Below are 16548 nucleotides of genomic sequence, written 5' to 3' on the forward strand. Positions count from 1 at the left end.
ATCTGCTGTTTTGAGCTCATAATAGCTCAAAATCTGCTCCCATACATCACCTGAAAGGAGCAGAATGACAGCCCTTTATGAGTAATTCTAATTCTACTCATCCAGAACCCGCTTCTGCAGAAGTTTTGTCAAAGCTATTTTGAAGTGGTGTGGCAAGGGTATAAGGACCCAGAAGAGAATAAGGGAGGGGGTCAGTGAAAGTTCGAGTGCCCTGTGTGTGTTTTGGTGAACCAAATCTGATACAGAGTCTGGAACTGAATACCATTCAGAATGGTATCTGAAGAGATCAAAACAGTAGATCACAGGCTGTCTGGAAGGCAGGCACTCTAAACCCATGTCTGTGTCTTCACCTCCTCTCACAGCATGAAAGGGCACTGTCCTTACTTTTACAGTGGAAACTGAATGACCGCAAGAAGGAAGAGTAACCATTTCAGCATTGTATGTGGTTTCATTTTTCTTGGTTATCTGGCTACTGAATAGCTGGCTTTTTAGTTTTGTCAGAAACTAAAAGACTAAAAATCAAAATGAAACATGGATTGAATTCTGATAAAAATTTAGTAGCATTTTGAAGTACTTGGGGTGGGGATTATGGCTGGAATGCTGTCCAATATTTATAGTAAGATATTTTACCTGTTTGTTATTAACCAAATATTTTTTGAACTATTTCTTCCATAATATTCATTAAGTATTAGGTTGATATTTATCACATAAAAAGGCCATTGTTAGCTAACTGTCACAGAGAAGGTGAATTTGTTTTCTGTTGTTAGTTAATTTAAAATTCTTGAATTCATGTGCGAGAGCCAGGTCCATCTGTTTGTAAATCCTTACTTTCCATTCCATACCATATTCTGTTCACTATAACTTCTTCATTGTTTTTCTTTTCTTTTAAAAATAATAAACTGATCTGTGATAACGTTATGAATGTCTGTTTTGTATGAATAAGTCTGTAATGTTTGTCTTAAATTTATACGTGGGAGAAAACCCTACTTTTAGCGAATTCTCCGCTATCACAGTTTTCTGAGGTTGAAAGTTATTGGTAAGGACTTTTCTTTATTGGTTTTGTTTGATCTGGGACAGTGTTTTCAAGGGAAGGTAAATTGGTCAAACTTTAAACAGTTTAGCATTTATCTTGCCTGCCTAGTCTGTGGGAATGTGATTTTTCAACCCCTGATTTAAAAGAAGAACCTTCATCAAACTATATTGGCATATATCTAAAATGACAGGCAATGTAGAATAAATGTGATAAAAAATAAATGCTTGGAAAAATTTCTGGTCTTCCTTAGCTCATTAGAGTATACGTCCCTAATATTTTTCAATGATTTGAGGTCATCGCACCTCCCCTTAGAAAAGGGCATTGATCATTAGTATGAATGGCACATGATGCTATAGGTCACGGTGGCATTAAAGGTTGCAGATATGCTTTTTCTGGAAACAACTAGAAGTCTGAAAGAGTAGAATAACCCTCCTGTGAGAGAAGTAAACCAACACCTGTCCTATAGGCTAAACATACTTCAGGGACTGTGAATTGAGCTGTGATATTTAAATTCATGCTAACATAAACAATGTTTTAGCATGATTTTAATGAAGAGGATCTAAAATAAGAAGAAGCATTGTCAATACATTAATGGAGAAAAATAGCTATTTATAAAACGGGTAATACAAAATATACAAAATAATGTTGATATGATGTAAATTTCTATTAAAATACTTATATGAGGAAAAAGCCTCAAAATCCACAATGTTTAAATAGTATGATGGGTGAGACATTTTAATCTATGGATATTGTAAATGTCAAGTTCCAAAGGTTATATTATTATGGATGAAATGTTAATGATCACATCATTTTGTATATTTTAAAATTAAATAAGAAAGGTATGTGGTCAACTTTGGACTGTTCTTTGGAAAAGGACAAGTAGAACAGTATATATATTTTGAAATTTTTTTAACTATATTGAAGTATTTGCTAAATAATCACCTGAAATTTGTCTGAAATTTTGGTTCATAAAAATATATCTGGTATTTAAAGATTAAAATTATCTTCTTTTAATTTAAACCTTTGAAATATAAAAAGCATTCCAAAATGAATACTCGTTTATCACATTTAGAACCTTACATAATTATGTAAAGAAAATATTACCATTAATGTTTAATTCAAAGATTATGGAAAACAGAGGTATATAAAATTTGACTTCTTGCTTTAACATTTGCTTGGGATTTAAAATAAAGCAATCACTAGTCATTGAACCAGATTTTTTAAATGATAAATATTCAAGTAAATGCATTTTATTAAGCCATAATCATTATTTTTAAATACCTTACACTTAAAATACCAAATAATACTGCCATAACTTTAAATGTGTAATTCCATACTCTGTGTGGCAAAAAACTTTTAAAAACAAAGATTTAAATAAAACTATTATTTATAAATGTGGATTTGTGAGACTATTCATATTTTAAACATTCAGTTTTGCTGAAGTAATCACTAGAGTGGATTTGCCTGAGAGATATTTTCAAAATAGTTGTTTTAGTCTGTAAACTCAGATCACTTGTGGTTTTATGATTGATAAAAATGGAACACAGTAATTTTTGAGTTTAGTTAGTATATGAGAAAGGTGTTAAATTAATCCTAGTTATATTACAATTAATTTGTAGTTTTTGTGGTTTTCTATTATCAATTAGGATAGAACTATAATTAGAAAAAGGTATTCATTTACTTTTGAACATAAACATTTATTTAGTTTGAGCTTTTGTGAACTGGGACAGTATTTTGCTTTTGTTTGTTTTTTTTTAAGGGAAAAACTTGATGGAACGGTTAAATAATACACTGGCAACAATAGACAGATTCGAAAGGAAATACAGCAGGAGGTGCAATCCTCACCCTCTTGCACTCTTATATAGATAATGCTTTCACCTGAGCCCTTGGTAGGTAGGTGGACTTGGTTTCCACCTATACGGCTTGACTTTGAGCTGGGAAAACTTAGAAGAGTCTTAGAATTCTTGATGTTTGAGAAGTAAATATGAGTTCAAAATTTGCCTTTCTCGAAGTAATTTTTATGACCAACCTGATGGTTTGATGCAATGGAGAAACCACAATTTTTCATCCTTGGATAAGATGGTCAGTCTCGTTTCTCCTAGCCCCCAGTAGGTGAGAATCCAACAGGCGGGCAAACTACTGCTGTAAACAGGAGTGAAGAGGGGAATGAGGACAATAGTGAGAAAAGGCAGGGAGACTGACTTTCTGAAAGTTTTGCTTTCAACCTATCTTAAAGTATGACCAGTAAGAATGTGTAAGAAACAAGTTAAAATATGTAGGACAAAGAGGCAATTAGGGAGAATGGAACGAGCGCTGGACTGTGGGTCAGAGGACCTATGTTCCAGGCACAGATCTGGCATTTTCTGTTTTAGGTAAGTCCCTTAAAACTTTTGTGAGCCTTGATGTCCTCACTGCAAGGGTCAAATGATTTCTTATATGTTAAAATTACTGAATAATCAAAGAATATGTTAACTATAATATACTTAGCATCTCAGTCCTATCACAGGATTCAGTTAATTCCCACCCCAACAGCAACTTTCTTTGCCTTCCAAAATCTAACATTCTTTGTTAACTTTTATTATTTTTCAATCTCACTAGGTCTGCACCTGCATTCATAACTCTCTTCACTTCACTATAAACATAGCATACTAATTCATGTTTCTGTACCGTTTATGTTATTTTACCCCTTTATAGTTTATCCACATCTTATCCATCCTTCAAGGTCTAAGTAAAATCCATTCTCTCCTAAAAGCCAAACACTAAGAACCTTCAGAATTGAATAAATTATCTACAAACTTGCTACTCAATGTGAGGTCCAAGGACCAGCATCATCATCATCCTCTGGGAGCTTGTTATTAATGCCCCAGTCCTGATTCACTGAATCAGAACTTGCTCTTTATTTAACAAGATCTCAAAGTAGCTTTTATGCACATTAAAATTTGGAGAAGCACTGATCTACCGCTCATGTTGGAAAGCAGTCATCTTATAGAATCACCTGTTTCATTTGTGTAGCTATGTTTCCTTAAGAAAATTAAAAATTCTAAAGTTTCAGGAGAAGTGTTTTTTAATAATGCCCCAACACAGTTTCCCGGAAAATACTTTTATTCACTCTAATTACAAAAGGATATCTTGTATCCTTTATCTTGTAATAAACTGTAGTGGAAATGGAAAAAAAAGAATATAGATATATACATATGTGTGTATAACTGAATTGCTTTGCTGTACCCCTGAAACTAACACAATATTGTAAATGAACTATACTTCAATTTAAAAAGAAAAGGATATACTCTTATAAACTGCATTTTCTGATTGAGACAAAATAGGTATATTTTGATTCCTGAGTACTATACAAGATTAGAAATTGTCCATGTGGATATTTTATCCCCTTATTTGTGTTCACAGGATTCTATTCTACTCTTTCATTCAATACAAAGGAGCAAACAACAATGATCAATGTTGTATCATTTTCTGTGAACATATCAAACCTTGCATTCTTTTAAAAATGGGAACTAAGTTTGTACCCCCATTCAGATGAAAAGCTGAAATGTGATACTACATAACCTATGTGGACTTGACCTTGGCCAACCAGAGCACCTCTATCGGTATGCTCTTGGATCCCGCTCATTTATACTTCAGGAGCTTACTGACTGTTGTCTGGGGGATCTCAGTATCAAATGAGAGGAAGCTGAATTGGTCCCTTGTCTTAGCTCATAGATCAACCTACAAGAAAAGAAGCAGATGGATCAGGCCAAATGGTTTCATGTTTTAGGGATTTAGTTATTAACGTCCTATTAGATTATAAAAATCAAAGGTTTAAAAGTGACGATTCTAATAATATATCCCGAATTTCTACAAATACTCATTAGGCTAGATCCTGGTGGATAAAACTAAACACTGATATCTGTTCCACTTCCGCTAATGTTAGACAATCAGTAATCACAAGATACAAATGATGTGTTTGGGGAAGTTTGCCGGATTTGTAGGAAAGCCAAGCAATGATTTATTCCACAGGATGCCTGCTGTGCTACAAATCAACCTGTCCATTTGAGATGCCTTATTTTCAGCTAGCTGATGTGATTCAGAGTTTTCAGTGTGGTATAAGAGGCCAGCCAGAAGAGAACTATTAATTAACTTCACAGAGTCATCAGCAATATCCAGCATAATTAGATCAGCTTACACATTTTAAAAACAGTGAGTACGAGAAGTTCAAGAGCGGGTCATGTTCTATCCTAAGCTAGATAAGTATGCAAGTCTTCTCAGTTATTCGATGTGGATACTCACTGATAGAAAGCAACAGTGATTTCGTCCTGTAAAATATTCACATTCTTCAAATAGTACCAGATTACTATTTGAAGCTGGTCTCTCAGATCTATCTGGTCCTGATCTTGGCATTAACTGTAGACGTAGGATGTGTACTCATTTTAAATTGTGTATTTTCTGTGTATGTGTTGTAAGGTAAGTTGAAAGAAGAGTACTATCGTGTTGACAGCATAAATATTGAGACCCCTGGCATTTTAGAACAACAAAGGGAAAATCCCCAAGGATTTTCAGTTTCTAGGTACCTTTTGGACAGTTATGAAAAAATTAGAAAGGCAGCATCTTGGCCCTATGGTAAATCTGTATGACACAAACTACAAAAATCTCATTTAAACGGTATGAAAATTTCAGTAGGGAGTATTTTATGCCACTATTAATGTATATTAAGCCCTAATTTAAAGTTAAAAGGGTACGTAAGTTTTTCTAAAAACATCCTTACTAAATAGGTGATTTACTGTCCTTTAAATGGAACAGTGGTGTTCTTGATTTTGCTGTCAGAAGCAATTAACATGCCATGCTTTAATTTTATTAGTTGAATGCATGACCTGCAATGGGGAAAGTTATCGAGGTCCCATGGATCATACAGAATCAGGCAAGATTTGTCAGCGCTGGGATCATCAGACGCCACATCGGCATAAATTCTTGCCAGAAAGGTAAAATACCACCAAATCATGCATCCAATGATTCTATTTACAAACTGTTATTTGCCCCATGGCAAATTACCATGGAAATTCTCTTGATATAATGTTTTCCTGATAGTCTTGGGGCACAGGGATTTACGATGAGGTATATGAGAGTGCGGGCTTCACCTCCAACTGGTCTTGGCTGATTAGGTTAAGAGTCCCTAAAATCAGGATGGTCCTGAACACAGGAGCATCAGTGGCTGGAGAAGGAAAACAGTAATAGAAGCTTCCTCTTTCCCTTCCACAGCAGCAAAAAGAGAAAAGCTCATTCAATAATAAGCACTTTGACAGGCCCAAGCTGGGGAGGGCGGCATTATTGTTAAATAAAAGTGAATGTGAATCTCCTCCTAACGTCACACCTTCCGTGACTTAGGTAAAGTGGGGTCAATGTGTGACACCGTGACGCAGGTCATGCCCACGGAGAGGGAATGAAAGGTGGAGCAAACGATTCTTTGGCTGCTTTCTTGTGGTGGATTTTGAAGTTGCCCATCTGGAAAAGTCAGGCAACCAAGTCTACTTTTCTCCTCAGGAGTAGGTTTTGAGTTTAAATGGTTTAAAAATTATGTGTATTTTGGCCCATTCATTTCACAGGAAACATTTTAGGTGAAAAAAATTTTTCCTTCTTTTTTACTATAAAGAATAAAAATACAAATAACTAGAGAAGAAGGTCTATCCCCACCTTTCTTCTGAAATTGCTGAAAGGTGTTTTTTCTTTCTTCTCTTTTTGTCTTGCTCTTCTAGATGAAATTAAAACTGCTTTGTTTTTAAGTGCATCTCTTGTCTTTTAAGTGAGAGCAGAAGGAATGTGGTAGCAATTAAAAACAACTCACCAATTCAGGACCCTGTTAATTTAAAGGGAGATGTGTACAGAGAAAGTGGTGTGATGGAGTTTGTCTCTAGCTCTGCTGGAGGTGAGGGCATGACCTAGAAAGACTCTAGCTCTAAAACTGAGCTATCATTAGTAACATAGCTATTGAAACCTAACTTTCAGTTTGAACTTTAAGTCTGCCCTAGAAGAGGACCCGTTTTCTTAATGAGCATTCTACACGAGGTCATGTTTATGTAATCTGTCCTTAATTGGGCTTTGTAAGAAGGAGATTCAGTTTGGGACCTCAACCAGTGGACCGGTACCAAGTGGACCTAACTTAGTAGCAAAGGGGATGGTACTCTAGCCTTAGTAGAATATGCACAGTAATAGATTCAGCAGTCAATGATTAGCAGTCCTTGTAAGGCAAAACATAGAAAATCTCTTCTTTCCTCAGCTAACAGTATCCGAGCTAAGTCAAAAGTTATTTTGTGAGCTGAGAGCTGGGTGGTGTTCCAGGCAGATTTACATGACACTTTTCTTGGTGTGGTTTGCAGATATCCTGACAAGGGCTTTGATGATAATTATTGCCGCAATCCTGATGGCAAGCCGAGGCCATGGTGCTATACTCTTGACCCTGACACCCCCTGGGAGTACTGTGCAATTAAAATGTGCGGTAAGTTAGGGTCAAATTTATTGCTTCCTTTTCCTCTCACAGACTGGATCTAAGCAGGCGATTATTAGTGAGACAGGTTAACAACTATTTTACTTGATACTTTAACGTGTATAGGTTTTAACATTTTTAGAATGTGTTACATAATCCTACCCAATCTTTTGCATTTTCAGAGAGCCATTATTTTGAAAGAGATACACACACAAGTGCACACGTACACACAAAACATTTATACTTATGGTAAAGACTTAAACATTCTCATGTTACCAAGAAAAAGGGGAAAAAAATCTACAGAGGGAGGAAAAAGATCAGGGATTATGTGCAGTATCATAATGTCATTAGGGCCATAAGAGCTAGGACCTCAGATTCTTACCTTCCAATCCTGTATCCCTACCTATCCTCCCCGACATAACATGAACTGTCAACTGACTATGCACATCTTCTGGGGAGTGACAAAGGCTGCAATGTAGAAAACTAAGTCTAACAGAAGATTCTCACAGACAGCTTTAATCTCTAGTAGCTGATCCTCACCTCTCTGGCCGTCCTTATACACAGCCTGCATTCTCTTTCAACCTGTTTTTTAGCAGTCCTACTATCCTTCTATATACTGGCCTTTACACAACTTTCCTGAGTTTATGATAAAAGCTTCTTTTCTTACTTGATTTGTGATATCCCTTTAAATCTGTACACCTGGTCCTCTCCTCCACAGTTAACTCACACATTTTTATTCTTCTCTGAAATAATCCTGGATAATAATTAGATGTAAACATGCTTTTATTTCTATGTGTACAGTCTTATTTTTTTCAACTGGATCCTAAAATGCTTTCAAATCAGAATTGCATAAATTTAGTAAGGCGGAATCATGTTATAAATTGGCTGGCTAATATAAAGATATGTATATCTAGAGAGAAAAATGTAAAGACATACAATCAGGTACCAGCACTCAGCATGATAAATATACAACTATGAGGCTATGGATAGGGATTTGCATATTTCCCTAGATTGGCATGATGGGGCTATTTCTTTGAACGGACTTATTCAGTATTATCTACACTATGATACTGCCAAGGTAAATATCTCTCCACTTAGACCTGCTAATAAAGGAAGTGTTTTGGACGACTCAAATAAAACCCATAGAAAGGAGATGTGTCTGGCATATGTGAAATAACTGCAGAATCTGGAAGGCTCTCAATGTGAACACAGTGTTCCAAGGAAATTGAACCATCTGTTTGGTCCTTTAAAATAAGGGATGACTCTGTGACTGTTTCTTTATATAGACTGGTTAGTTCAACTCAATGAGTTTTTAAATCTTGTTAATCTGTCCATAATTCTAGACAAGCTAGGTACAATAAACCAATAGTTTCCCCTCCATTTTTCTTTTTGTGTGTGTTTTAGGCACTCATAAATCGTCTCTGGAATAAGACCAGTATAAACAGACACACACACACACACACACACACACACACACACACACACACTCACATGCATATTCACTGGCACGTTCACCTTTCAACTGGCATGCATAAGACTGGCTATTTTTAAAAGACGTTGGGAGAGGAAAAAAATAGAATTAATATGACACTTCTATTAGATAAATTTCTTTTTCTTTTCTGTCCACAGTTAGCTATTTATACAACTAACGTGCAACAATTCTGATGGCTTTTTTAAACAGAGGGTGATGTTTATAGGATGCTAATTCGGAGAAAATGGTGGTAGAATTTGTGACCCAAACCTATATACAGTATATAGTATATACAACCTATATAGTATATACAACCTATATAGTATTAATATATACAACCTATATACAGTATATAGTATATACAACATGATGATTGGGGGTGCTGACCCTCCTGGGTTCCTCTGTATCCGTGAGTTCAACCAACCTTGGGATGATGTAGTACTATAGCATTTACTATAGAAAAAACCCAGCATATAAGTGGACTCATGCAGTTCAAACCCATGCTGTTAAAGGTTCAACTGTAGTTAACATGAAAATATTTTCAGCTTTGGGAATATTTTTAAAATGTTTTATTACAGGACAGATTTTAGTTTGTAAACTTATATAGAGAGACTATATTTTTATTAAAATTAATGAAATAAAGTGACATTCAGGAATTTTGGAAAGCATAAGAGAGAATGTCTTCCAGATATTTTGGCTTATACATATAGTAAAGGCTACAATGCAAAACTAAGGAATTTGGTGATGGTTTCAATTGTGTATTAATTTTCTATTGCTGCATAACAAAATTTCAAAAACTTGGTAGCTTAAAATAACATGCATTTCTTATCTCATGGTTTCTGTGGGTCAGGAGTCAAGGCATGAATCAGGTGTGTCCTCTGCTTAGGATCTTACAAGGCCACAGTCCTGGTGCCCATCAGACCTATTGTCTCATCTAAGACTTGGTGTCCCATTCCAATATTCCAATTCAGTTTCTTGTGGTTGTAGTGCTTAGATCCTCAACTCCTGGATACTGCCTGATGTTTCCTACCACATGACCCTCTCCACAATATGGCGGTCTACTTCTTCCAGGCCAACAGGATAGCTTTCTGTTACTTTCAACCTCTGACCTCTGCACCCACTTCCATTTATTTATTAAGAATTTTTTTCAAAGGTATTAAAATTTTATAAGCCAACTTTACCCAAGATTCTGCACTGGGGATGAATGTCAAAAGGACTTGTTCAGAAATCATACCCTTTAGAACTTCCACATAATTTCTTTCCCCTTAACACAGAGTTGTGAAAGGTAAAAATAACAGTGTTTTGTTTTCCTGGGAAAATAGTATATCTTTATTTGGGAAAATGATGGAAAAATAACTGGTCAGTTTTTGCCTCCACACTGTGATTCGATGCAGAAGGCTCTGCACCTGCTTTTAAAGAGCTCACCTGATTAGGTCAGGCCCACCCAAGGAAGTCTTCCTTTAATTAATTTCAAGTCAACTGACTGGGAACTTTAACTACATCTACAAAATCTCTTCACTTTTGTTGTACAACATAAGCTAATTACAGGAGTGACTCTCCCATTATATTCACAAGTTCTACCCACACTCAAGGGGAGGGGGTTACAGAGTGTACATCAGTGGATAGGAATCTTAGGGGTGTATTAGAATTCTGTAAAGCACACACATATTTACCTGCACTAGTTGTAAGAGAATATTGATTGTCACTTTTTATGTGTATCATTTGATTCTTCGGTGAGCTTTCTGGTTTTCTCTCAGTCCCAATTGCTTGAATTCATTCTGAGTTTTCAATATGATTGAAGAATAGAGTTTAAGATTGTGTCACTTGTCTTCTCTAAAATTGAAGGGGAATTTTAAAACTCTTTTTTTTATTATATAATAACTGTATAAGAAGGTTATAATTGCTACCATTTATTTAACATCTACAGAAAGGTGCTTTCCATCTACTGTCAATAATCCTTACTTCAATTCTACAAAATGACTGTGATTAGGTAGGCCAGTGAGAAAGGTCTGCAAAGATATGATGGGTGAAGCAGCATGGCAATATTCAAGACATGGTAGTTAGGTTGATATGGGTAGGGATGGGGTAAAGACACAGAAATGGAAGAAGATAAGAAAAATAAGATTGATGTGAGGCAGATGAAGTGGGATCCAAGAGTAGCCCTTCCAGTTGCCATGAGAAACACTGAAAAATTAAGCAGGGAGAGTGGTCTTATCTGATTTGTCATCAAGAACAGTAGCTTCCAAATCGGTATCTATGAAACCCAGGGGAACACAAAGACTGTCCTAGGGGTTTATGGACATGGATAGGTTAAAGAGCTCAAATTCCAGCTCCTAGTTTTCTATATGAATTCTTTCCCAAAGTCTTCTGCTTGAGATGCATGTGTTCCCAAGGAGTCAGTCAAGTTCAACTTCCTCCCTGCCCATTGACAACTGCCCTTTGCTACTTTATTGAAAAAAGGCAAACTGCTAATCCTTCCAGAATATTAATGTGGTGCACTGTCCTGGGGTGTAAAAACCTTGGGGACACTAAACAAAGAGACCTTTGAAAATACTATATATTAATGCTGTTTATCATTTACATTCTGCTAATAATTGTATAACTCTATCCATAACATGTATACATATATATGTATATTTGTGTGTTTGTGGCTGTGTGTGTGTTTAGTATAGTGTGCATTTATCTCTTAGAATTTTGTGGTCACAAGAAATTTTAAAAAAATTTAAGTATATAAAAATCTTTCAGGAAAGTAGGATAGGTGAGGAATAAAAGGCTCTCCAACATAAAATAAAATACATTACACTAAAATAACATTCTGTGGGTAAAGTGGAATGGAAAAATGATTCAAGGAGAAAAAGAACTTGATAATGTACATTTTATCCAGAAAAAGGTAGAGGTATCACATCACTGTGGTATTTAGAGTCCACTAAATCCATTTAGAAGAGTGATATAAAAATTTTCAATTTAAAACTATTGATAGTTAAAACATGCTAGAAATCACATCCTTTGCAGCTATTTAAACTTAGCATAAAAAATGTAGATGTCAACTTAAAAACAAGAGAGGGAATATAAATATTTTTTCAAAATTATTTTAGTAACAGGAGCAAAAACAAATATAAAAAACCAACAACATTTGAAGACTACAGATCCAGAAGAATTACTATGTATTCTGGGTAATTAGCATGGAGAGGGCTGAGCAAGGAGGCAGGTGCATCTGATAAGAGTTGATTTTAACAGGCAAGTAAGAAATAAAGAGAATGTGACTAAGGCAGTAAGCAGTGACAAAACAATGTGGAGGAGGATGTGAGAAATATTAAAGAGTTAGGATGTCCCATATATAATGATGGATTGGCTAATGTGGGAAATGAGAGGGAAAAGGTAAAGTCTAATATTCTTCCTAAGTTATTGGGTAATGATACATATTTAAGAGAGGTATACATTTGAGGAGAAAGATAATAAGTTTGGTTGTGCTTATATTGAGATGCAGGTGCTTCATGTCTGTGCTCAAAGTACATCTAAGTTCAGTCTTCCCTGAAGACTTCCCTTATGACTCATGCAGAGTCATAAGTGAATAGTGATAGCAGAAGCCTTGGACATAGTAGCAATCCCAGGAAGCATAGAGAGAGCATAAAGAGGAGTTTTTGCCCCTTTTCTATAGAATTCACTAAATAAATATTTGTTGAGTAGCTCTCATATGTCACATGTTTTTCTAGTTGCTGGGAACTTTCCTAGAAGTGAACAAAACAGACCAAGATCTATGATCAAATTAAAATTTCAGAATTTGAGCATGAACTAGTAAAGTAAAAGCTGACATTGCCTTGACACTGGGCTGGTTTACACCAGATCCAAGGTTTTGAATACTGCTCTCAATTCCTTTTATTTGTTAAAAAGCTGAATGAACTACAAATTTATTCTTGTCACTTTGCTTCCAACTTTCAATCTTACAATTAGTATAACACTGAAAGTGAAGGATGAACGTTGCTCATCAGCTGACAAATGTGTAGCAGGGTATTCTGGGACAGGCCTTCTCAGTCCTGCTTCACACCATGTTCTTCAGAAGGTGATGTCTACCTAAATGGCAGCAGCCCACACATATTCTGGCTGTGTAACTTTTAACAGACTGCCAAGAATATGAAATTTTAAGACACTGCAAACATATAGCAAGATTGGACGTCCCATGCAGTGCTTAAATGAAGTACTGATTTTTTTATGGTTTTCCCCTATAATAATAACTTCGTATTCTGAATAAGGGTTTGTTCTATACATTAGTTGACTGCTTTTCAGAGAGAAATAATATTTGTTGGGGTTAATTGTGCTTTTCTGAAGTGGACTTTAGTAGCTCTTTGGCAACTGAAAAGCTAACTTGTGGTTAATGTCCCTTATCTTGTGGTTGATGTCCCTTAGATGTCCCATTGAGTATTTATATCAGTTGGACTGCAGATATCTTTATACATTATTGAGAACCCCAAATTGTCTGCGTGGGTTACATGAATCAATATCTACTGTACTGGAAATTAAAACATAAATTTAAAAATATTTAATCCATTAAAAATAATAAGCTCATTGGATGTTAATAAATATAACATTTAAAAAGAAAAAATAACTATTATTTTCACAAAAATAGGGAGGACAATGACGTTGTTTTAGATTTTTTTGTAAATTTCTTTAATGTTACCTTAATTAGAAGACGATAGCTGAGTGTCTCATATTTGCTTCTGCATTCAGTCTTTTGGGATATCATACATCAAGTGCAACTGGAAATTCCACTGTAAAAAGGACAAGTGACATCTTAGCATTGTTTTGACCTCCTAGATCCCTGAAAAGATCTCTGGAACCCCAGGTGTCCCTCTGAGAACAACTTTCTTGCTACATGTCATACGTGTAAGGCTGATGTCCCATTAAAGTACACCTGCTAGGATATACCTGTTGGCTGTTCCAATTGTTCCCCACCTTTTACCACCAGCAACATGCCTGGTTGGAGACTTTTATCATTTATTATCTTTTTCTCTGATTTTCTTCATTTATCCTATAGGATGGTCTAATCTGCTTTTTTAAAGCTCTCTTTTGCACGACTGGTACCACCATTTACACAGTTTAAAATCCAAAAGCCTAGAATAATCCTAAACATGCTCTTTCTTTCACTCTTCACATTTGATCCATCATTAAGTCCTGTCAATTTTATTTTCTATGTATCTATCAAATCTTCATTTCACTTCATCACTGTCTCCTTTATCCAAGACAGCATTATTTTTCATCTTGAATATTTGGGTGGCCTTCTGAGTGGAGCTATATCCACGTTCACCAGCTCTCCCCTCCAATCCCTTCTCCACACTGCAAACAGGATGACATTTTTAAAAAATCTGAATATATCATTCCCTATGCCTAGCATACCACACACATACACAACAGTTTAAAACGCTTCAATCATTTCCTTTGATCTTAGGACACAGACAAAACAAAACCATCCTTTACTCCTCCACCCCTATCTTTAGCCTCATATACATTTCTCTCCATGCTCTCTGTTCCAGCCAGAATAGTTTTCTCCCTATACCTCATATTTTCCATATTCTCATTATAGTTCCTTCACCCCTGCCATCTCCTCTCCCCTGAAAAATTTTCTCTTCCTTCCTCAGCTAGTTGACAGCTACCCATTGTTCAAATTTCAAGTCAGTTATCATTTCTTCATTTGACTTCCCCTGACTCGGTCGAATTCCTTGTTGTATATTTATAGCAACATAAACCTCTCCTTCCATGTACTTCTCAGAATTCGGTTTTTACATTTATTTTTGAAGTATTTGGTTAATAGCTGTCTCTATCAAAATGTGTAAGCTCCAACAGAGTAAGGACCAGGTCGTTTTTGTATTCCACAGAGTTACCACATTGCCTTGCACGTGACAGGAGTTCAACAAGTCTTTGTTGAATGAATGACGGTTACCTTCCTGCTCAGTGGTAGTTTTCATTTTCTTTTCGTTTCTCCTGGAATTTCTTCTATGCTTCTTGATTTTCATATGAAAACTTGGCTTTTCCCAAACATTGCCAACCAGGAAGATTTGCTTCATACCTTCTTCCCATCACCTTAACTCACTGTCAGTTTTCATGCTTCCATGAGCTAGTTTTGTTCCTTCATTGCTTGATGTCTTGATGGCTTTTCCTTCAACAAAATAAACAAATCTTGTCATATTTTACCTTATTTTTCACTTCCTCTTTCTTTTCCTTCTTATTTTTTAAACTTCTAGATATGTAAGTGTCCACAGCCATTTTATATTTTTAAGAGCTTTACTGAGGTATAATTGATATATAAAAACATCGCATATTTAATGTACAGTTTGATAGGTTTGAAAATATGCATACACCCATGAATCCATCTCCACAATCAAAGATTATAACCATATTCATCACCTGCAAATGTTTCCTCCTGCCCCCTCTTGCCTTTGTGTGTGTGTGTGTGTGTGGTAAGAATACAACTCTCTTAACAACTGTTTAGTATACAACACATTATTGCTAACTATAGGTATTATGTACAACATAGTATAGTAGATCTACTATACATAGTATATCTCTAAAACTTATTCACCTTGCATAACTGAAACTTCATTACCTGTTGAACAACTCTCCACTGCAGAAGTGTGGCCGAGGCAGATCTTTGATAGTTAAGATTTCTCTCAAAATTATCATTGTGGACTGAATTGTGCTCCCCACCACCCACAATTCATATGTTGAATTCTAAGCCCTGAATGCATTTGGAGATAGGGCTTCTAGTAGATAATAAAGGATAATGAAGTATAATGGCGGGATGCTAATCCAATGGGATTTGTGGTCTTATAAGTAGAGGATGAGAGTGATCTCTCTCTCTCCCTACCATATGAGGACATAGCAAAAAGGTATGTCTATACCTACATCTACAAGCCAGGAAGAGAACTCTCACCAGGAACCATTGGCTGCCACCTTAATCTTGGACTTTACAGCTCCCAGAATTATGAGAAAATATATTACTGTTGTTTAAGTCACCCAGTCTTATTTTGTTATGGTAGCTTAAGAAGATATGTTGCCATTGGTACTACATACAAAGAATCCTTCCCCCTAGTAACTAGTGTACACTGGCATCATTTTAAAGGAATATGTAACCTTTTAAACTTCAGTGTCTTTGTCTTTAGCAAATTATTCTCTTTCTTAAAGAAAGCTGATTATTTCTCTAAATTTTATTAATTCATCCAAGGGCAGAACAGAGATTCATAGAAATATAATCCTCTTATTGTATTCTGTGTCAGGAAAAAAACAATGCTATCAATATCCTTTCTCAAGGGAAAGATCTTGTGTTGGAGGTCTTTTCCAAGTCACCTTCTAAGGAGTAAGAGTATAGGATTGAAGACCTTTCATGAAAGTCTTGTCTTTTGAGTATTTTATACCAGAAACGTCTTGGATAAAGTCCAGAGAAAAGTTTCAGACAGGAATCCCAGGTCCACATGGAAAGAAAACGTGCAAGCAATTTGAGGTTTGTGCTTTGGAGGTCTTTATACTATTTTCCCACGTCAATTTTAAAACAAGAAGCTCTTTAAATTTACATTGAGCCTGATC

General features: G+C 35.7%; 1 protein-coding gene across 5 annotated transcripts in view; it reads left to right on the forward strand.

Moving 5' to 3' along the window:
- HGF (hepatocyte growth factor) overlaps positions 1–16548 on the forward strand; it is an 81013-nt gene that overhangs the window by 26053 nt on the left and 38412 nt on the right. For all 5 annotated transcript variants that reach the window (XM_081243469.1, XM_081243470.1, XM_081243473.1 and 2 more), the window contains 2 exons: positions 5883–6003; positions 7396–7514. In XM_081243469.1, the coding sequence (XP_081099595.1) occupies positions 5883–6003; positions 7396–7514 (240 nt within the window). The remainder of the gene's footprint in view (positions 1–5882; positions 6004–7395; positions 7515–16548) is intronic.

Source organism: Mesoplodon bidens, assembly GCF_964165515.1.
Source record: "Mesoplodon bidens genome assembly, chromosome: 9".
Classification (NCBI taxonomy): domain Eukaryota; kingdom Metazoa; phylum Chordata; class Mammalia; order Artiodactyla; family Ziphiidae; genus Mesoplodon; species Mesoplodon bidens.